General features: G+C 39.0%; 2 protein-coding genes across 4 annotated transcripts; one reads left to right on the forward strand and one right to left on the reverse strand.

Moving 5' to 3' along the window:
• Positions 1-353: 353 nt before the first annotated feature.
• Positions 354-8947, reverse strand: LOC149001097 (uncharacterized). 3 transcript variants are annotated; one of them, XM_089139965.1, is made up of 10 exons: positions 8475-8947; positions 8320-8397; positions 5825-6176; positions 5496-5719; positions 5220-5322; positions 2991-3082; positions 2703-2877; positions 1437-1607; positions 1212-1312; positions 354-1040 (listed from the first exon to the last, which is right to left on the reverse strand). In XM_089139965.1, the coding sequence occupies exons 1-10, from the start codon at positions 8763-8765 to the stop codon at positions 981-983; spliced, it is 1647 nt and encodes a 548-aa protein (XP_088996091.1). In that variant the 5' UTR covers positions 8766-8947; the 3' UTR covers positions 354-980. The 3 variants fall into 3 exon arrangements, with proteins under 3 accessions (XP_088996091.1, XP_088996089.1, XP_088996092.1); XM_089139963.1 differs by having other exon boundaries at positions 355-1040; positions 2991-3091; XM_089139966.1 differs by having other exon boundaries at positions 358-1040; positions 2991-3091; positions 5921-6176.
• A 965-nt stretch (positions 8948-9912) lies between these two features.
• ELP2 (elongator protein 2) lies at positions 9913-20637 on the forward strand. The gene is made up of 10 exons (XM_089140350.1): positions 9913-10404; positions 10508-10595; positions 10777-10862; positions 11281-11434; positions 12537-12700; positions 12805-13482; positions 15262-15583; positions 16858-17072; positions 19041-19218; positions 20002-20637. The coding sequence occupies exons 1-10, from the start codon at positions 9997-9999 to the stop codon at positions 20511-20513; spliced, it is 2805 nt and encodes a 934-aa protein (XP_088996476.1). The 5' UTR covers positions 9913-9996; the 3' UTR covers positions 20514-20637.
• Positions 20638-21443: the final 806 nt, after the last annotated feature.

Genomic DNA, 21443 nt, shown 5'->3' on the forward strand with positions numbered 1-21443 from the left:
GTCTTGTTAAAGGAGACGATTGTTTCAACTCTGTAATACCTCATCGCTTTCTTTTCTTTTTTGGGGGTAAGTTGCGATTTGATGATTCATTCATCAGTCAGATTTCATAGAGTAAACCCATGTTCAATGCCAATGCCAAAACGATGCGATAGGCACAAAACAGCTGTAGTAGCACTCGTAGCAGAACCAAGGTATCCCATGATCAAGGAGCTTGACTTCACTGCTGCAAACGTTCAAGATCAAAATCTCGAATCTCGACCATTCGCTGCAGGATGTGCATATCCAGCACCGAAGCAATTTCACATGATCAAGTGAAGAAAAATTCTACCAATGCCTACAGGAGTAGAAAGTCTTCAACCCATCTGCATTTAGCCAGAAACTATAGATGTGAATCATGTCTTCGCGGTGTAACTTTGTATGGTAGCAGGAAAACTGAACTGGGACAGACACAGAAAAGAAAAAATTGTATTAGGAGTTTTTGATCCTTCCCCTTTTTTTCCCTGGTTGAAACAAAAGCCATAACAAATATCAATGGCTTGAAGCATCTAAAGATCAACATCAACATTGATATCAATGATTTGAGCTGCTGGGTCATCTGAAATGATATATTTTCTACCGAAAGAAGGGAAAAGGTGGGTGTAGATGAAATGAACAAAAAATAAATGGAACAATGAGAATTTTCAGAGTATCAATTAGTGAACACGTAAAGTATATAATCTATATCAATTATTACAGTTTTGTTATCTCACTCAAAACACGATTTACAACCTTATGTTTCATATTCGTTTCCTTTTAACTAAAATATGTATCCAATTACAAGGCACAAAATACTGATGCTTTTGGTTTACCAAAAGTGTTTTTGGTATCTTTCCTAGTAATGTACATATCTACTGTTCATGCCAACAATAAGAATCGACTGCAAGAATATGGAATATGAGTAAGTTGTAACTATAATGGTGAAGATATTTCGCCAGGAATATTCACGTCTGGTCATGGCCATTCAGAAACTCAATTATATAAGGATGGACTTGATCTGCAGCCTGCAAGTAAATTATAGAAATGAATATGAACTTTGAAATAGTCAACCTACATGGGAATCTAGTTAAAAGAAAAACTATAAGCATACCTAATGTACGAAGCACAACAAATAATATATATTTTTAATGGGAACAACAAAAAATTATTGAAAAAACAAGAGAAAAATTACATACCGTGTGTCCTCCAACCAGATCATAATGTGCATAGTGAGGACCACCCCGTTCACCAAAGATTTTATATCTAACCGAGTCCCTAGAAATGACTTTGACGGTTTCTTTTTCCATTCATGCCAAGAGGCAAATGACGAAGGTGAGGTTATATAATTGCATCATATTAAGAAGCTTGGGGGATGTTGGGGATAGGGAAGCATGGCTTATGTGTGTGAGCTTGTAACCTACCATACACAGCTTCTGGTGGACATATCAGATCTTGATCTCCAGCAAGAGCCAACACAGGGACATTGTTTTTGTTTAGATGATCCTTGTAAAGAAAAGTACCACTCCTGTCACACAATCCACCTTCTTGGAAGACTGTCGATAACTGCAATAAAAGCTTAGTAGGTACCGTACCTGAGAGTGGTGAATGAGCATCAATTAACAAGTAATATTTATTAAAAGATCTTTTATTTGTCACAAAAAGAACATATGAACTTTAAATAAATGATGGTTTGTCCAGAAGGGAAAAGCACAGTTTAGTTCACAATCCCGCAATAAAAGCAGTGAGAAAACTAGCTCTTTGATACAGTTACGTCAATTCCCTTCAAGTGGAAAAAAGTAATGGATACCCTAGCATGCTAAAATTTGTCCTTTTTCACACAGAAATGCATGGGATGAAAAACCCTTTTCCTGCAATTTGAGAAAGACTGCATCTTTCAAGGTTGAAGATGGAAAGTTGTTGGATGTTAGGATTTTGAAATATAAGGTTTGTCCATGTCAATCTTTGATCCTAAGCGGCATCACAAAGAGGAAGCATCAGACACCATCTTCCCATGGCAAGAGATGCTTTAGATTTTGGCAAATAAAAGTTTCATCTTTCTCTTATGTTTTCACCAAATTAAGATTTTTTTTTTTTTTTTTGGGGGGGGGGGGGGGGGGGGTGTGCTCAATGGTGTTGATTTGTTAGGGTTTGTTGAAGTTATATTTCTGAAAATATTTTCCACCTTTTGAATGGTACCCATGATCCTCTTTCCCACTCTCTCTCAAGTCTTGCTCAAGTCAGATCCAACCTTCCCCCCTCCCCCGACCCTGTTTGACCAAAACTTCAAGGTTCAGATTTAGATTTCATCAACTCTAGCCTCTATACCATAACTGAACCCTATCTAGCCTCTTCTTGAACCTTAAAAAACTCTAAACAGCCCCTACAACACCTAACCACAGAATTTTGAGAAACCCTAATTTGCCTGCTGATTTCAACTAATTGATCCTGTAATCCGGCCAAACAATTTTGAGCCTACATCAGCATTGCAATTGGATGGTACACCATACACGCACAGTTTAAGTGAAGCAATGGAACTTTGAGATATTTAATTTACATGCTTTCTTCATGAAGCAGCAGATTGGGAGGGAAGCTAAGTAATATAGAACTATAGTAGGTGTTAATCTCTCAACAGAAACACAGAAGCAGTTAGATAACAACATATTTGAGTGTGCGTTGTATTAACTTACAAAAGTTGTTCAGGACAAGCTTTTCAAATAGCTCAGGATGCATCATGCCATGTGCTGATATCTGAGGATTAAGCCAAGACAAGACATAAGGAGGGCGGCTTGAAAGAGGATAAACAGCTGCCAGCAATGCCTCCAGGGGAAGAGCAGGAACACTAAAAGCTTGTATAGGATCTGCCTACAGTGCAAAGTGAATACCATAATTTTCCATTCAAATCGCAAGGTACAGGTATAGATAGTTGAATGGAAGACAACTGTTCACTAGAAGTTGATGGTTTCATTTTCACTTACAAGGGGTAACAGAAGTCTAAGTGATGAGTTTGAAGAAGTGTAGTCCAATGATGATGCTAATGTAACAACTGCTGCCAATCCGGATTCTCTACCTTCAAAACCTTATACAATGAATGTACCATTACATAATATGGGTTTATAGTGAAATTGAAACACCAAGGTAATCCAGCACACAGTTATTATCCAGTAAAATCCCGGACTGTGATACTGCTAACTTGTTGCATACAAACTTCAGCAAAATACAAGCAAAGAAGAATAAACTGGACAAGGAATTATCTCCTGAAAAATTTTACCCAACAAAACATGTAGGGTATTAGATTGCAAAAGCGTCAACCCAACACCTTAATAACAAGAATACATGAACACCATGAATACAAGTGCCTTGACAAAGGCTTTCACCAAGTTGAAAAGATTACAATGCAATCAGACAGACACTTCAAAGAACTGAAATGCATCAAGTTCAACAAACATCTATCACAACAGAATTACACCCTCAGTAGTAATCAAGAAAGTTTGAGTAGGAAAATAAATTTTATATATTACAGTGTCTTAGAAACCTCCAAGGACCACCAATGGAGAACTGGTACCAGAAAAATATACAGCAATTGATGCAAGAGAAATCACTGTAACTTTTGTTTTATTTTTTCTTTTTGTATTTCTTGCAAGGGGTGCCAGGGATGGGCGGATCCCCAAAAAAAAAAATCTCAGCAGGAGACCTTAAGACTAAAGGAAGCTTAAGAAAAAGGGATGGGGAGGGGGCGGAAATTACAAGATTCCCTAAAAATGGGTTTCAGTTGACCAAATTATATGACTGATCTTACCTTTAACCAACTTACCCAAAACTAAGGAGGGCACTCCAAATTTCCAGTACTCTCTCCTAAATAGCAAGGAAAATAACAGCCTCCGGCAATTGCCTAAACAGGTAGCCAAAAAAAAAAAAAAAAAAAGAAGTAGCAGCAAAAACCAAGAGGGAAAAACCAATTCCTCTTGACTGGCAGTTGCCCCCCCCCCCCTCTGTATCTCTTTTGTATTTCTCTTCTTTGCCTTTAATTCAATTATTTATTCACCCAAAAAAAAAAGTGAGGGAGAGGCTTTATTCAGAGTGTTGTTATAGCCCTATTGCATGACAGAAAAATCCCCCTAAAGCACTAAAGCTAGGAAACAAAATAATACCCTGTGGCACTAATATTTGAGTTCTTTGGCAGCAAGTTTCAATTTTCCAACAGTAATATTCCTTCCATCCAACCATTAACTAGAGGTATTCTTATAATAACTTTATCCCCCCAGACTTGGGCTACCCTTGATTGTGCTTTCACGGCCATCCAATGGCTAAAACCCCCTGAGGCAATGTAGTTCTAATTTTCTGAATCCTTTTGTTCCTAAATTTGAATCACTCACATACTTGTTGAACTGACCATCAGTCGTGGCTAGAATTTGAAGTGTGGAATTGTTGTACTTTCTTAACTTAGCAAGGGTTACAGCCCCTTCAGGGTTGCTTAAGGTTGGTTTACTGCCATCTTCAGTTTCCATGTTGGAGTATCTCTTGTAAGTTTTTGGTTTTCCTGTTATACTGAATACTGAGAATGAGGATACCTTACAGTTTGTTTCACTGGTATTTAATATTATGACGGCATATTGATCATGCTGTTTGTGGTACCATAGTGTCTTATACTTTGGCATTGCTGTCAAATTCAATTTACAGTTTTTTCATACCTGTTAATAAGAGACTGCCTTGCTGTCAACTAGTCCTAGGGATTCTATCATTGGATCAGGTATACAACTTGCTGTCTAGTGACCATAGTCCAATCAATTCTCATCAGACCTCAATATCATCATGAAGAATCTCCATCAGGGAAAGGAAAAGATGATGAAATGAAATAGAAAGGCAACTCTGATTAGAAAATGTACAAATAACAAGTTTGTAGCCAAACCAATATCACTGCAATCAGCAGAGAATTTCAAATTTGAAATTCAACACGACTCCATTGCGCCCCCCCGGCCGCCGCTTAGCAGAACAGAAAAATAATATTCACAAAAAGCTAGGTCACAGCAGGATTACAATAAAGTAAACTTGAGTTGCTGATACTAGCCATATGCACTAGATACCTGAGGATAATATCTATACAGGGGTTGTGATTCACTTGGAAGTTTAAAGAGCAGATATTGTATTCGTATACATGTATAATAGAGTTACGAAAATTATCACCATCCAAGAGTGAGTTCTCTAACCACATCGTGACAGCATTGCATACAGCAAGATTCCCCCCATAGAGTGTCCAACTGCAAGCAGTTTACCATCCTTCGGTTTATTTTGACTCCTTATGTATTCCACCTACATTGACAAGACTCCTGATTTTCACAATTAATCACATAGGAGCCTTTAAGAAAATCGACTTTATATTCTATGAGAACTCTACGGAGGCATATCAACAGGAAGACGCATCAGGAGTTAATAAATGGAAAAATAAACTTAAGTGAGTTATCATGTTCACATTGTCACCTTACCGCGGAAGGAACATCCTCTTCCAGATAGTTATCAAAGTCCCAATCATACTTCAAAATCAAATCAAGTTGTTTCTGGAAATCCTCTATGGTTGTAGTCAAACGCTCTTGCAAATCAAACAACTGAGGTGCAAAAAATCGTTGTCCTTCAATAATATTTACAAGCCTTTGAATCAAATACTTGATTTGGTCAGCAATCAAAGACTTCTGCGTTGCTTCTAACAAACCTGAAAACATTGTGCTGATGTCATTGAAGTTTTCAGATCATTGAGTACCTTCTAAGAGCTTCGCTATTTTATCAAATAATCTAGCTGAAATGATCCTTAATTGACCTTCACTGAGAAAGCCAGATAGTTGTTCTGACAAATAGATAACTGTTTTTGTCAACTTTGTCACCAATTGTAAATCATACCAAGGTGTCAACACACCTGTCGTGTTTCCCTTAACAGCTGAAGCTTTAGCACCCTGCAAAGCACTTTTGTTAATGATTGACTTCTGCTCCACAGATATAGCACCATTTATCAGGCCCCTGGCAGAACTTTCTGTCATCTTCGTTATTGCACTATTACTTGAAGAAGGATCAACTTGATTGGAGTTTTCAGCCCTTGTGCTCAATCCAGAACCTCTAACTTCAAGTATCCATGTATCATATCCTTGACTTGACATATGACGTGCAAACGAAGACTGTAGCAATGGACACACATTAGTAACATGTAGAAGAACATGAATGACAAAGAGTGGTAGGATACCATGTAATGCAGAAAATTTACTCAATCATCTGATTTTTTCTTATGCTTCTGTTGATTAAAATTAGAAAGTTCTTCAATGTTGAGATTCAGACCAGGATTAGACATATACTTGTGATAAAGTAAGAGTAAATTTCACGTAACCCCTTATATAGATGTCATAATATATTGTCCAGCCCCAATTTTGCAAAAATATCATGAACTACTCCCATTTCTATGTTCAAATATCAAATTAGACCATTCTGTTACTATACTCTTGTTAAGTGATTACATCAGCATGTTATATTTTACTTAATCCCTAAACAACCCTTGTCAGGAGATAAGTTTACCATTTTATCCTTATTTCCTAAAAGCCATGGATCATTAACATGAGGCTAGTGTTTTTAATCTCAGTCACCCTACCCCGAGTTTTACATGGATGATTTGCCAACTTGGCCAGAAATCACATTGGAAGGCTAATCCACATCATTCAATCCCCTGAACACTAATTTCAGTGCTAGGCTAATCCACATCATTCAATCCCCCAAACACTAATTTCAGCGCTACTGCGTTATCAATTTCTTGCCCTCAAAAGACATGAAATGGTTGCTTTCAGGTTGCACTGATACACTGTTGACTCCCAACCCAAACTAATTTTTGGAATAAGTCATCCTGGTACCCCATGTCTTGTTTTGGTGACAAAGATCATGTCATTTGGAATAACTATATATTGGACAGTCTCATGCACGTGAGCAAGACTTATGGGTAGTTTTGGACCATGGTTGAAGTTCCTTCATTTACATTCTTAAGGAAACAACACAATATTGCAATTCCCCAAAGACTTTTCCCTTACTAACACCAACTAGATAAACAAGTGCTTTCTATAATCCCAAAAAAATTTAAGCTGTCTGAAAAAATAAAATTCTCTTATGTCTGGAGATCCATTATTCTATTTAATTGGTAACAGAAAGCGATTTTTTTTTATGTAACGATATTAAAAGAAAGCCAAAATATTTGGGGCTGAGGCAGCAACTAACTGCATGACAAGGTATATTTTCAGTCTAGATAATCTCAATTGTTCACATTGGTGGCATGAAACAAATGTGTTCTTCCTGCCTCATTGTAATTCTTTTATTTCCATCTTGTAGAACTCACAGGTATGCTCAAAGATGATACAAATTTTTTTGTCTTTTGTGCACAAGTACCATAAAACTCTTAGTTCTTCATTTGACGTTGTCATCTTTAGAGGTTCACTGAGCAGCTTCTCAACCAGAAGCATCCAAAAACATTCTTCCAAACCTTTGATAGAGAAGTAGCAGCATTTGGAATGACACAATTAGCATGTATCCAATTGGAAGGATATTTGATACCATAGCATAGTGCATTCCTCAATCCTCATAAGTTCTAATTCCTACTAAGAAGAGTTTCTCTCGTTCACGTTTTCAGGTCAGAAAGAGGTGTAAAATATATTGGCATGTATTTCTGTGGCAGTTGGTAATGGATCACATAGCACAGGGGATATATAGGAATCAAGATAATTAAATGGCTTCCCAGATACATCAATCTTCAATCCCATAAAAGAAGATAAGTTAAAGAATAGAAAAATATGATGGGAGTCTACTGGTAATTGACACGGCGGAGACCCATACTACATCGATCAATTTCTGGGTTAGCACTATGAAGACCTTAAATGGAACTAGGACATTGTTGGGAGTTTGGCAGAATAATAAGACCATAGAAAAAGTGGCGTCGTATAAGTTCTTCTTTAAGATGCCTCACTCCAAGTCTCCAACCCTGCCACAAACCCAAACTAGTGAAGGCAGAGTTAAGATTCATTGGAGTATAACCTGACAACCGACAACCAAATAGGGTTGCCTCGAAAGTTAAAAGTCTCAGATAATTAATTGTTGATTTTGGTCCGATTGAGTCAATAACGATTATTAGCATGGACAAGCACATTGCATGGTCCATAACAAGGCTAAGATAAACGGCTGCCCCCCAACCGCAAAACTCACTCCCTTCTCTCTTGTACCAAACAAAAAACTCAAGCTCAACTAAAAACCATATGCAAATTAAACAAGAGAATGAAAGAGCTAGCTCACCCCTGGAGAAAGATCAAATCCAATGGCATTCGTTCCCACACCAGACAAAAGCAGCAGCGGATGATTCCTCCGAGGGGCCTGAAAGAAAATAAAAGTCCTTAACGCAACAACGAAATTTTATCTGGGAACCAGGAAGATGCAAGGAAAAAGTAAACCTTGGGAGGAGGGTTGTAGCGCCATAAAGCAAGCCTCCAATCGCCACTGGCAGCAGCCACATAATGAAGCTCGTCGGCTGTACAAATCGAAGGCTTCGTGTTTGGGTTCTTCTTCTCTGTTGTCGCATCACTCTGGACAGAGGAGGAGGAGGAAGACGATGATAAAGACCTCATTTTGAGACACGAACTAGACCTCAACTTCATCCCTTCCGATTTCGCACGTATGCGTAACTCATGCTTCGTCTCCCGCAAAATTGGGTTCATATAACAGGCGGTGGCCGCCATATCCATCACAGATCGGAGGTCCAGTTAGATTAAACTCAATAATCTCAATTATTCATTTTTCCTTTTCCTCCTCTGTTTTCGATACTCTCTGCAGATATGCATTAGAAGACAAACGTTTCTGACTACAATGGAGTTTACAAGATGGCGCCTCACTTGCGATTTTGTTTGCATAAGACAATTTGGCTACAGCTAACTCCTACCTGCAATTAATTATTCAATTGGTCGTTGTTTTTAGGCGCCGCACACCAACATCTGAGCCGAATTAAATGGTTCAGATTAACCTGAAAGTACAGGTGTTCATCTAGCCGTTGGCTGCACATGCAGCCTTGCACTGAAGCCGAAGGCGCTTCTTGACTAATGCTAATCTAAAATTAACCGTTCCCTTTAAACGAAATTTACTGAATATTGAAATCGTGTGTACTATATGGTCTCATTTGTACAGGAGGGTTTTGAAGGTTATTTTTTGTAAAATTTTCAATGCCACCCCTGAGTTTCTCCTAGAATGGATGCCATCCCTTGAATTATCCGAGTTATATAACCTATTACACTCCTGAGTTGCCTATAATATTCATGTCACCCCTTAAATTATCCAAGTATTAATGGTTATTACGTAGGACACTTGTTCTGTACTGGGGAAGCGAGGTGTGGTTACTTTCCCCTTGGTAGGGTATGCTGAGAGTGGAGTGGAGAATCAGAAAACTGGGGGCCCCCCCGCCTTTAAACCCCATGGGACGTGGGGTGAAAAAGTAAAATAAACCCCTCTTCCTCCTCCCCGGGACCATTTCCTCTTCCACCCCACTACAATACGCACCAGAGTATGTAAACAACGCAACCTTGAAATCCTTGAACATAAAAGGGGAATGTTATATTTACAAATATAACATCGCGCTTGATTTAGATAGTAAGATTGGATTTTGCTCAAATGGCAAGCATCTAAAGGTAGTGGGGCTGCCATTGGGGCTACTACAAAGAAAAATCTCTAACAACAAAAGTTGGCTCAATTAGTAACGACCAATGCTTCTTAGTAGAGAAGTCAATGTTTAAGCTTCCATGATGGCAAATGTCTAAGTCCCTACCCTTATTTTCCACCGAGTTAATATAAAGCACATTTTTAATAATAAAAGAAAAAAGGAATTCCATATGGACTTTCCTCACAACCAAACAGAGCCGTGTTGGGCTTTCGCATAATTTCTCAACGGCAAAACTCCTCCGTAGGGTTGAATGCTGAAACTGCTTGATGCTGCGTTCGGTGCTCGCCAATTTCGAAGTACAGAGCAGGAGAGTGCTATCGAGTGCGTACCGTGAGCTTGTAGTTCTTTCTTGGCCCCCCAAAAAAAGCTTGTGGTTGTTCGTTCTTTCTGGTTTCCACGTTAGGATCTCTAGTGTCTTTGTTCATCACAACAGAGAGAGAATCCATCTTTTGCTTGGACCTTCGAAGACCCATCTCTGCTGTTTTCTGGGAGTACTTGTGAATGGTTCCCATTCGAGAGAGAGGCAGACAATGTCTTCTTCTGCGAGTAGCGTAGAAGTGGAAAGAGCGTTCATCGGAGCTGGTTGCAATAGAGTCGTCAATAACATCTCCTGGGGTCCCTGTGGTTTAGTGGCTTTTGGCGCCCAAAACGCTGTCGCTGTTTTCTGCCCAAAGGTTAGACCTTCCCATGTTGTTATGTTGTTCTTTTACTTTTAAATTTTCTTTGCTTTTCTCTATTTTCTTTTTAGTGGAATCACTTCTTTGGTTTTGTCCTCAGAGTGCCCAGATTTTGACCACTCTTCCTGGGCATAAGGCTCTCGTCAATTGTACTCACTGGCTTCCGAGTTGCAAGGATGCTTCCAAAGGTATGAACTTTTCTAGTCTTATTCCAAATATATACCACATTGAAGTCGGCCACCTTGGATCAGATGGAGTTCTTTATGTTACGTGTGTCTCACTGTACTCAATGAAAATGTTGGGGATAATCTGTTTGATTAGGATCAACTATGACTTTCTTCACTATCGAATCTCCTTGTCTATCCACAGTTCAACGTTTGGAGAAGCACTTTCTCCTTTCAGGGGACACTGATGGTGTCATCATTGTATGGGAATTATCTCTTAAAGATGGAAAGGTGCGTCCTGGGTTTCTTGCATTTATTTATTTATTTTTGTGAAATTGAACTTCATACATGCTATTGCATCGTGGGAACTGAAGGCAGTGACCTCATTCCTTGTTATGTGTTTAGTCTGAAAACTCAAACCCCTCAAGAAAGAAAAAAGAAAGTATTAGGCCCCTACCAGAACCCAATGATAGAAGGAACCTGGAAATGCTATTTGATACTTTTGACTGCTACATCATCAGTCGTTGGACAAAATTTTTCTTTACAAATTTTGCACTTGTTTCAGGGCAAACTGCTAATAATTTTTAACAACAAACTCTGAGATTTACTTAATGATAACTTGTTTAATATTGGCTGGACATACATCCTCAAGAACATTGTAATCTATTGTTACTTAGACTTACTGTCTTCTTTTGCGCCATTTCAACAGTGGAGGTATGTGTCACAAGTACCACAATCACACAAGAAAGGCATCACATGTCTGACTGGAATTATGGTTTCCGAAGCTGTGTCCGTGTTTGCTTCCACTTCGTCAGATTGTACTGTTTGTGTTTGGGAAATGATCTTCTCTCCTGCTGTTGGAGGTATGCCACAGAATATGTGTCATTGCATATGATCTTTATTAAATCTCACACTGATCTACATTAACATTAGCTTCCTCAGTGGTTTGCCGTCTCCAAGGTTTGTTAGCCATTGCCAACATTGCTTCAGGAAAGCGTGTTACCTTTTGTGGCTAAAATCTTTTGGCACAACATTTATGGAACATGACACTAATCTAGTCATCAGATATTTGCATTCCAGAGTCTAAAATTATTATGTTTCTCATCATCTTTATTTTCTATGAAGTTTCTACACTCACCTTGTTTAGTTTCAGAGTATTGCTCCAAGATTTTGCTAAAAGTAGCTGGCTATAATCCTGCTATTGTTAGTTAGTTGAGAAATAATACCTGTTAGTCTGAAAACCTCGTTGGGGTTAAACAAAGCAAACATCAGCTCTTTAGCAGTCACGGTCACAAAACTATGTGAATTGGCAAATACAGATTTATTCATTGGATTTCATGTTGAAATGCTAAATTAACGCCCATAATATGTTACTAGAACAAGTTGTAATGCTTCTTGTGGATCACATTTGCGACTACCATTTATTGTTTATATGCATGCTTATGCATAGAATTCTTCAAACTTACAGAGATTCTGAGACAAATGGATAACAAATCCAACCTTTGGATGCTTGGGTGTCTGGTAAGGGTTTGCAATTATTGAGCGGAGCATGTTCAACCACATTTGTTGATCATTCAAGGGAGGAAGGGATATAGGTTCCAAGTGAAAATGCTCTGTACTGTATTCCATGAGAGGATGGAACATCAAACCCTGTTGGAATAATTTCCCTAGAGTTGCCATTTTGGATTGTCCAAAATCTAAATACGTCTGTGGCTCGAACTAAATAAATACACACTAATATAATGTATTTATGTATGAAGTTGACAAAAAAATTTGGCAGTTTGTTCGGAACAGGGTGAGAATGAGTGAACAGTCTGCATTCTTCATGTGAATTCAGTTCTCCTAGGGATAGTAAATTGACCTTCTCATTCTATGATTTTGTTTCTTTTTCCTTCCCTCGCCCCTCCCTTTTTCTTGATTGTTGCGCAAATGACCATGCTTAATTGGTTTTATCATTCTCATCAGGCGAATGTGAACTTTCGTGTCTGGAAACTCTATCTGTTGGTTCAAAAGCCGTAGTTGCAGTTTCATTAGCAGAACTGCCCGGGATTAGTACTGGTCATTTGGTCTTAGCGATGGGAGGATTAGATAACAAGGTTCATCTTTATTGTGGAGAGAGAAAGGGGAAGGTTTGCATCCTCAGATAATACCTGTTTCCTTTCCCCGATCTTTTCTTTTCCTATAGCCTGTGCATATCTTTTCTGTTGTTTGATTATTGGTTTTCTTTATCCAGTTTATTCATGCTTGTGAATTGAAAAGTCACTCAGACTGGATCCGAAGTTTAGACTTCTCATTACCTATTCATACCGGGACTGAAATGGATAGCCTTCTTCTTGTAAGTTCATCTCAGGACAGAAGCATTCGCATATGGAAGATGGCATTGCGCAGTTCTTCAGATAATACCAAGGTACCATACAAGAAAGAAGAAATAGGCTTAGCATCATATATTGAAGGTCCTGTGCTTATAGCTGGTTCTTCCTCCTATCAAGTTTCTTTAGAGTCCTTGCTCATTGGACATGAAGATTGGGTATATTCAGTGCAGTGGCAACCTCCTCCATTTTCTTCTGATGCGGGAACTGATTGTTATCAACCCCTGAGCATCTTGTCTGCATCCATGGACAAGACAATGATGGTCTGGCAACCTGAGAAAACCACTGGCATCTGGGTGAATGTGGTTACTGTTGGAGAACTAAGTCATTGTGCATTAGGTTTTTATGGTGGCCATTGGAGTCCCAGTGGAGATTCAATTTTAGCTCATGGCTATGGTGGATCTTTTCATCTTTGGAAAAATGTTGGTGTTAACTTCGATGATTGGCAACCACAGAAAGTTCCATCCGGTCACTTTGCTGCAGTGACAGATGCTGCATGGGCCCGATCTGGTGAATATTTAATGTCAGTGAGCCATGACCAGGTGATACATTGACCAGTTATATTGTGCAGTTTCGTGAAAACATTTTCCTTATTCTGCTTATCACTTCCAGAGTACTAGTGGTCCTTCATTTGACTTCATTTGCTGCATAGTTTTTTTTATTCTAGATTCTTCTAGGTGTTTCAGTTTGTTGAAAGGTACAAGCGGGATGATAGAAATTACCAGGAATATACTAGGTCTCCAAACAAGCACACCCCCACCCCGGGGGCGGCCCCCACGGGGGGGCAAGGAAGCCCCTTCCCCCCAAGGTATTGGACCCCAGTTGCCTAATAGGTTTCCCTCCGCGGAGCTGGTCTCCGGACGGGCCGCCACCCAAACGACTCTAATCTACCAAATCAAATGATAAGTTGTTAAATATTAAAATGTGCTGAGCACTCTCTCTCTCCCTCCCTCCCCATGGGCACTTAAAATATATTTCAAAAGGGTAACAAGAGTGTAAAAGAGAGGTGGGACCCAAAAAAAAAATCATTCTTCAAAAATCTGGCTGGGCGTTGGACTATCCACTGTCCAAACCCATTTTTTATGAATAAATAAATTTATCGACCAAAGGAAAGAAAAAAGGTGGGGGAGGAGTGGAGCAAAGGCCAGAGCCTAGCCAAAACCAACAAAAGGTGCCAAGCTAACAGAAAACCTAACGGCAAGCAGCAAAAGAAAGAACATTAAAAAAAAACTAGATTCTAGAAAGGACCACAACAAGACCAATAGGCCAAGACTAATCTACTGGAGCAATATCTAGTTCTTTTTTGTTTTTATAGAAGTCAACAATGAAGTCTCCATTGTACAAACCCTTTTCATATAGCTTCTTGTAAGTTTGTTGGTTTGGTCAATAGAACATCCAACCCAGGCAACCATCACCTGACTGGTGCCCAGAAAATACTTATATTTTGTTGATGTGTGTTGATAGACATCATTGTAGCCCCTACTTAACAGCTTGTGCTTTCGGGATAAGCAGTTGTAGCATGCATACTTTTTCTATTGTATACAAATTGACATATGAAACAATTGTCTGGATACTGAGGTTTCTGTAACCCATCTCTAGCACATTCTAATAGACTCCTCTTTTTAATTTGTTTAAAATATATACCAGCAGTACTCATAGTTTTCATATATTCAAAAATGTGGAGTTGAACCCATTTGTTAATTGTTCTTACTTGCCTTTCAATGCCCATAGCCGGGCTCCTTTGAATATTGTGAAACACTAATGCTCCATCGTACTTGTCCCCTTAAATTTATTCTCCATAAAAGTTATATTTGAGAGCAGATTTGCCATTCAAAAGAGGTAAGTTTTAATTTCTTAATAAGGATATACCCTAATCATATTGTTTCCTGAGTCATCAAATTTCACTTATATACATTCTTTTTTGAACTTTAGTCTTATACCTCACCAGAGGTTTTTCTCTCATGACACTTTATTCTGAAGCTACTCATTAAAATTTCTTCCTTTTGTTTTTTCAAGGGGTGGGGGTGAGGGGAGGGGAACAGGTGGTGTGGGTCTTGAGTATTATGAAGATTTTATCTTTGATAATTTGATTGAAATTCCACATTTTAAGTCTTTTAGTTCATGGGACTCCTTTGCTGCGTCCTTCCAAGGACAAAATAAGCATGTCAACTTTCTGAGTAACTTGTCCTTGAAAGTGAAGTATTAAATCCTCAAACATTGTATAAAGAGATGTTTACTCTAAACTAGATGGCTAACATTTGAACCTTGAATTTGCTTCATCACTTTATATGGTTTTAATTGCATATTCTTAAAAAATGCAGACTACACGTATTTTTGGTCCTTGGAAAAACGATGTTTCTCTCAGAGATGGGCAATGTTGGCATGAAATAGCTCGACCACAAGTTCATGGGCATGATATTAACTGCATTGCGGTCATTCAGGGAAAGGGTAACCACCGGTTTGTTAGTGGAGCAGAAGAAAAAGTTGCCCGAGTATTTGAAGCCCCACTATCGTTTTTGAAGACACTGGCTCATGCAACTACTGAGAAATTTAGTTTTCCTGAAGATCTTCAAGAAGACATTCAAATCCTGGGTGCAAATATGTCTGCTCTTGGGTTATCGCAGAAGCCCATTTACAGCCACTGTAGGCTCTCTCTCTCTCTCTCTCTTTCGCCTTGCTTCCTTGTGCACACACATTTATCATTCAAATAATTTCTTTGTTGCCAAATGAGTGCTGATTTATGTTAATTCTGGATGAACCTTGATGCTTTTTGTTTTGTGGTCTTTGTGTATTACTTTTTTTCTCAAACTTGGAACTTGTAATATCTGAACTTAAGGGAAACTGTTGAAGGCTCATCATTCTTGGAATTCCTATTCTAATCTGACATTTTTGTTTCCATTATGTTTGTACCCCCACCCCATTCCTCTATATTCCCTCTAAATGCAATGAACAAGTCTTATTCAAACTTGAAAGAAAACAACTCCCATTTCTGCAATTCTCCTTGTCATTTCCTGTTATGATTAATGATTGATGATTGATTAATCACCAATGTCCTTTGATGTGAAGCAGTAGGGCATCAATTTGAATGCAATTTATTATTCTTTTAGAATCTCATTGTGGAAAATTTTGGCATTGTTTTGTTTTTCTTAATTTTAGAAAGTGTTTTACTTTTGCTTCCGAACCTTTTTATCAATTACAACAGAAGAAAGCGTGGTGGTGTCCAGAAGTATATTTTTATTTGCTGTTTTGTAATTTCATCATTGTATTCTTATTGACTCAGTTGTCAAAACTAGTAAATAATGGTATATGGTATTATCCATGGCTTTTTTTAACCTTCTGTAGAGCAAGGGGAATTCTATGTCTGAGATATCTTCAGAAGGGGGATTGACTACAGATGCAACTTTTAGTTTTTGCTCAAATCTTTAAGCACATGATAGGTATCATTGCATCGTGGGTTTTATTTTTCCACCACAACCAATTTTAGGAAGTCTAGGTTCAAGTGATCGTATATTGTATAACCATTCTTGAGTTAGGAAGATGTAAGTCACATAAAATAAAAATAAAAAAATCTTTTGGGGGGCCAATTTACTCTACTATCGGATGTTTTTATACTGTTTCTTCTATGGAGAAGAGATTGTTGCTTGGGTTGTGTAGCCTTAGCACCAGCACAGGAGCCAATGAGAGCATGTGCTGGACATCAACTTAGATGGGGGTTTTAACTTCAGGAGGGTCTGGGTGGTAATTTTGTGCATTCTGTGTCTGGGTATAGTAGCCATGCAACCTAGCAGCAATCTGTTTCCATTTCACGTATAATCTAGTTTGATGTTTTGCCAGCATCCCACACTGTTATCCTTGCAAGTTCTATGGACTTCGGATTTCCCTACTTAACTCTCTTAATGTGTCACTTGTTAATGCAGCTACTAATGAAGCTTCAAGTGGAAATGGAAATGTTGTAGACACCCTGGAAACTATCCCCGATGCTGTTCCAACTGTTTTAACAGAACCTCCTATTGAAGATCAACTGTCATGGCATACGTTATGGCCAGAAACACACAAACTTTATGGTCATGGGAATGAGCTATTTTCTTTATGCTGTGATCATGAAGGGAGGCTTATTGCTTCGTCATGTAAGGTATAAAATTTTATTACTACTCTTATCTTTTCTTACTTGAGCTTTACCTGCCATTAAGCATCTTGAGACAATGTCTCTGATGATATTTCCTTCTTTATCGAGTCCCAAAAGCTTTCTACACGATGTTCATATTGACTCTGAAGTATCTGGGAAGGTGAGACAGAGGGGGCTGTGCAGTTGAGATTCATGGTTTCTGAAAATGATAGATCAGCTGTTAGACAACTAACAAACAGGTTTTGATGGTAGACAAAATATCTGTGAACTTAAGTGGAAATGTCCAAATTTTGCAAATTCAGTGGTTGAAGAGTAAGGGACAATTGGGTAACCTAGGTTCAGGATTAAGTTTGGCCAAACCCTGAAGTAGCAATGATCTGAAGAAAGGGTGTAATTAAGGCATCTATGACTTCTCTACATGCTTTGGAGGACCTGAGGCTGGATGATTATAGCTCAGAAACTGGGTTCTTTGTCTGGGTTGGGGTTGAAAATTGTAGACGAACCATAGAATTTCTCTTGATAAGCATCTATGAGTTTTTCTTTTCTTCTTTTTTTTTTTTGGTGGTGGGGGGGGGGGGATAAGTGACTGATTTCACTATGGAGTGTGGATCTTAAAAACCCACCCTACCTGGAGTTCTTGGGTTCAAGCTTCTGCTTCTCATCATCCCTCCCTCACCCATAGATAGGCACCTACCCAAACCCTTCCCCCCCCCCCCCCAAAAAAAAAAAAAAAAAAAAAAAAGGAAAAAAACAAGGGCACTATATGCACCTGATGGATCTATACTTGTATGAGATGGAATGAATGATACAGAAGATACAACACTACAGGGTTTTATTCTATTATTGGGGCATGGTTTTTTTTTAAGGGGAGAAACAGAAAATAGAAAAAGGAGGGCATGGAAAATGGGATATTATATTCAAAGATGGAAGAATACTATTAACAGGATGAGAAAGAGGAAGGATTGAGAACTAATAACCTTGCAGGTTTCAGCCTAGTGTTTTCTCTTGTCTGAGCTCCTTTCCTCCAAACTTAGTCACTTTGAGGGTGGGTTCCCAAACCACAGGACCCATGGATGTAGAGACCTCTCTCTTGTGCCTTCGGAAGGAACCGACCTTAAGCAGGCTGCCCCTCATAAGATAGAGCTTGAGGGTACTGCTGAGATCGAAACCCCTTCATCTGTCCCAGATTGCGATGTTTGTAGGAGAAGCAACTGCTCTACTAAATGGTGCTGCCATGTTGACACAGACTTCATTGTTGATTTCAAGTCTCTCAGGAAAAACATAGTTGCGTTCTAGTCAAGTTTGTCTTGGGCTTTTAGCCTTTTGGCCTTTTAGAGTTTAATCCTTTTTTCTCCTTTGGCTTTGCTGTTTAGCTTTGTGCCTTGTTGGCTTTGTTGGGGCTCTTGGGTTTGGTTCCTGTGTGTATTTCTTCCCCCCCCCCCCCCCCCCGGTTTCTTCATTTGGTTATGATTTCTTTATTCATCCAAAAAAAATTCCTATATTGTGGAAAACAACTTACTTTTTTCCCTTTTTCAGAGATAATCACTTACCTGTTTCAAACCTGGAAAGAGCCTCTCCTGCAAGGCTGGTGGCGAGGCTGCATATTTGCCCCTCTAGACCCTACAATAGTGGGAGCCTTGTGTACTGGGACTCTTAGTAACATTTTTACTCAATAGGATTTCTGTATTGTTTGTGTGGGGACTGGGAGGAAAAGAGTGAGGTAACTGTCTTCTATGGATGGCAGGATTGGATTTGTCTGGATAAAGCCTTCATCTGAACAATCAAATAGTTAAAGTGAACGTTGTTACTGGTGTCACTTCTTTTTCTTTTTAGTGTTGGGTGCTGTATCCATGTTTATAATGTGATCACTATTTTTTTGGGTCTTACCAAAGAAGATCACTATTTTTTAGGTTCACATTGTTGCTCTGTCTGCTTTTCCATCTTACAAACTGTTCATAAACATCAATCTTGCAGGCCCAATCAGCAAAAGTGGCAGAAATATGGCTGTGGCAAGTTGGTTCATGGAAGGCAGTTGGGCGCTTGCAATCTCATAGCTTAACTGTGACACAGATGGAATTCTGTCATGATGACTCTCTTCTTTTGGCCGTCTCCAGGGATCGCCAGTTCTCAGTGTTCAAACTCACAAGGACAGGTATAATCTCAAGACCAATTACATTGCCTTAAAATTTTAAAATTTGGTTGCTGTCCCTTGGTGCTTGCTGGTTGATTTCAGTCCATATAACTTGGAGGTGCCATGAAGGTATCTGCGTTAGTGGTCAACTAAGAATGGGAATTGATAACATTAGCATTGGGTGATTAACCAATCAATTCCTATTGGTTATTTTTGTAATTACAGTTTGTCACTCCATGCCTTGTAGAATACCTCTTGATACCATTTTGCACTGGGTCATTGATCTTTTGTTTAGGAAACATTTGAGTAAGCACAAATTTTGCAGTAAATCATGAGAAAACCGAAGTTTTTAGATATGATGAAGTTTTGGTTGATTAAGGTTCTATGGAAAATGAGTCTGGATTTACATTCATGGAAGTCATGCTAACTCTTGTAATTACAGTTTGCCACCCCATGCCTTTACATACCTGTTGATACCATTGCGCATTGGGTCATTGATCTCTTGTTTAGAGAACAATTGAGTGACCACAAATTCTGCAGTAAATCATGAAAAAGCTGATGTTTTCAGATATGACGAAGTTTGGGTTGATTAAGGTTCATTGGAAAGTGAGTCTTAATTTACATTCAGGGAAGTCCTGCTAACTCTGATGGAGTTACCGTTGAGCATTTTTTCTATGCTCTGCTCTCCAATGGGTGAGCCTGGTGTTCACAGTTGAGTTGTATGATAGTGTATTAATATATCTGTTCTATTAAGCTTTTACAATTCATGATAACTGCAACATTTTCTGGTTTTTTCTGAATTAGGGGTAGATGAAGTCAGCTATGAGCTCATTGCTAAGAAAGAAGGGCACAAAAGAATAATATGGGCGTGCTCATGGAATCCATATGGTCATGAATTTGCAACAGGCTCAAGGGACAAGACTGTTAAGATCTGGTCTGTGGAAGGTTCCTCTTCAGTTAAGCAGCTCATGACTTTACCGCAATTCAGCAGTAGTATTACTGCCTTATCTTGGGTCGGTTGTGACGCTACAAGGAATCAAGGGATTCTAGCAGTTGGAATGGAAAGTGGACTCATTGAACTGTGGAGTCTTAAAGGCAGAGTTGACGGTGACGGCATGGCACTGCCCGGGTTCATTGCTGCTCTTGCAGTAAAGCTTGATCCATTCATATGCCATGTTTCCACTGTACACCGTTTGGCTTGGAGAAACTTGGAGAAGAAGGCAGAGTGCAGCACCATACAGCTTGCATCTTGTGGAGCTGATCATTGTGTTAGAGTGTTTGACATAAAGGTTGACTTAAATAATTGCATCAGTTAGCACTTTTTAACTTCAAAGTGGTATTAGCCTGTGAGGTAGCAGGCCATTTCCAGTTTATTTAATGGATTAGCTTAAAAGATTTCCAGTTGTTGTAGAGTAGCATTTCAGAGCATCCTGTTGCTGCCACAGCAGGATTGGGGGGGGGGGGGGTTAATCACATTATGCCATGCCATGGGTGTAGAAATGGTTTTTTTTTTCGGTCCAAAAGTCAGCTTATATAAAGCTCTCCTGGTGAAAATCCCTGGAGGAATGGTTTTACCCAAACGGCCAGCTGCTTAAATGAACCATAACACAAAGTTCAATCTAGGTTGTCCATGCTGTTGGTAGCCTGGAATGAACCTAACATATCCGTTGAACCATTGTTCTATAGAAATGACAATAGGTGTAACCAAGATCTCTCTTAATGCACTTTGTTTCCCAGCTGGATTGCAGATTCCTATTCCAATACGTGTTTGTTCAGAGAGGTCCATTCTTGAATGTGGTTGGAGGGGCATTGTGGCATCCTCTACCCTTGAAGATAAAGTATTCTAGGTTGTGGAGAGAAAGGCGAGAGGACCGGCTTGTTGAGAAGCTCAGTCTATCTTAACAGACTCCACATGTTCTTTAAATAGATGTAGCAGGTGGCTGCTCACTACCCTACCAACAACTCACGACTTTCCCTTTTGATTCATTCCTGAGTCACTACTCACAATTAACTAATGGTCACATTTGACTAACCCTAACCTACAATAAGATATAATATTGCATAATAAATCTTAGAGTAACAAGAGGTATCACAAGCTCACGCACCCTTGTCTTTGATACTAACCCGTAAAACCTAGGTAAGCTCTTATTGCAGAAAACCCGATAGTAATAACTACGGAGAGTAATTTATCTGAGAAAAAGAAATGATGGATGGACCATTCACAGGTTGTGACTCAAATGAATGGT

The sequence above is a fragment of the Hakea prostrata genome, chromosome 11, assembly GCF_041222555.1.
Source record: "Hakea prostrata isolate BN-2017 chromosome 11, UWA_Hpros_2, whole genome shotgun sequence".
NCBI classification, from domain to species: Eukaryota; Viridiplantae; Streptophyta; class Magnoliopsida; order Proteales; family Proteaceae; genus Hakea; species Hakea prostrata.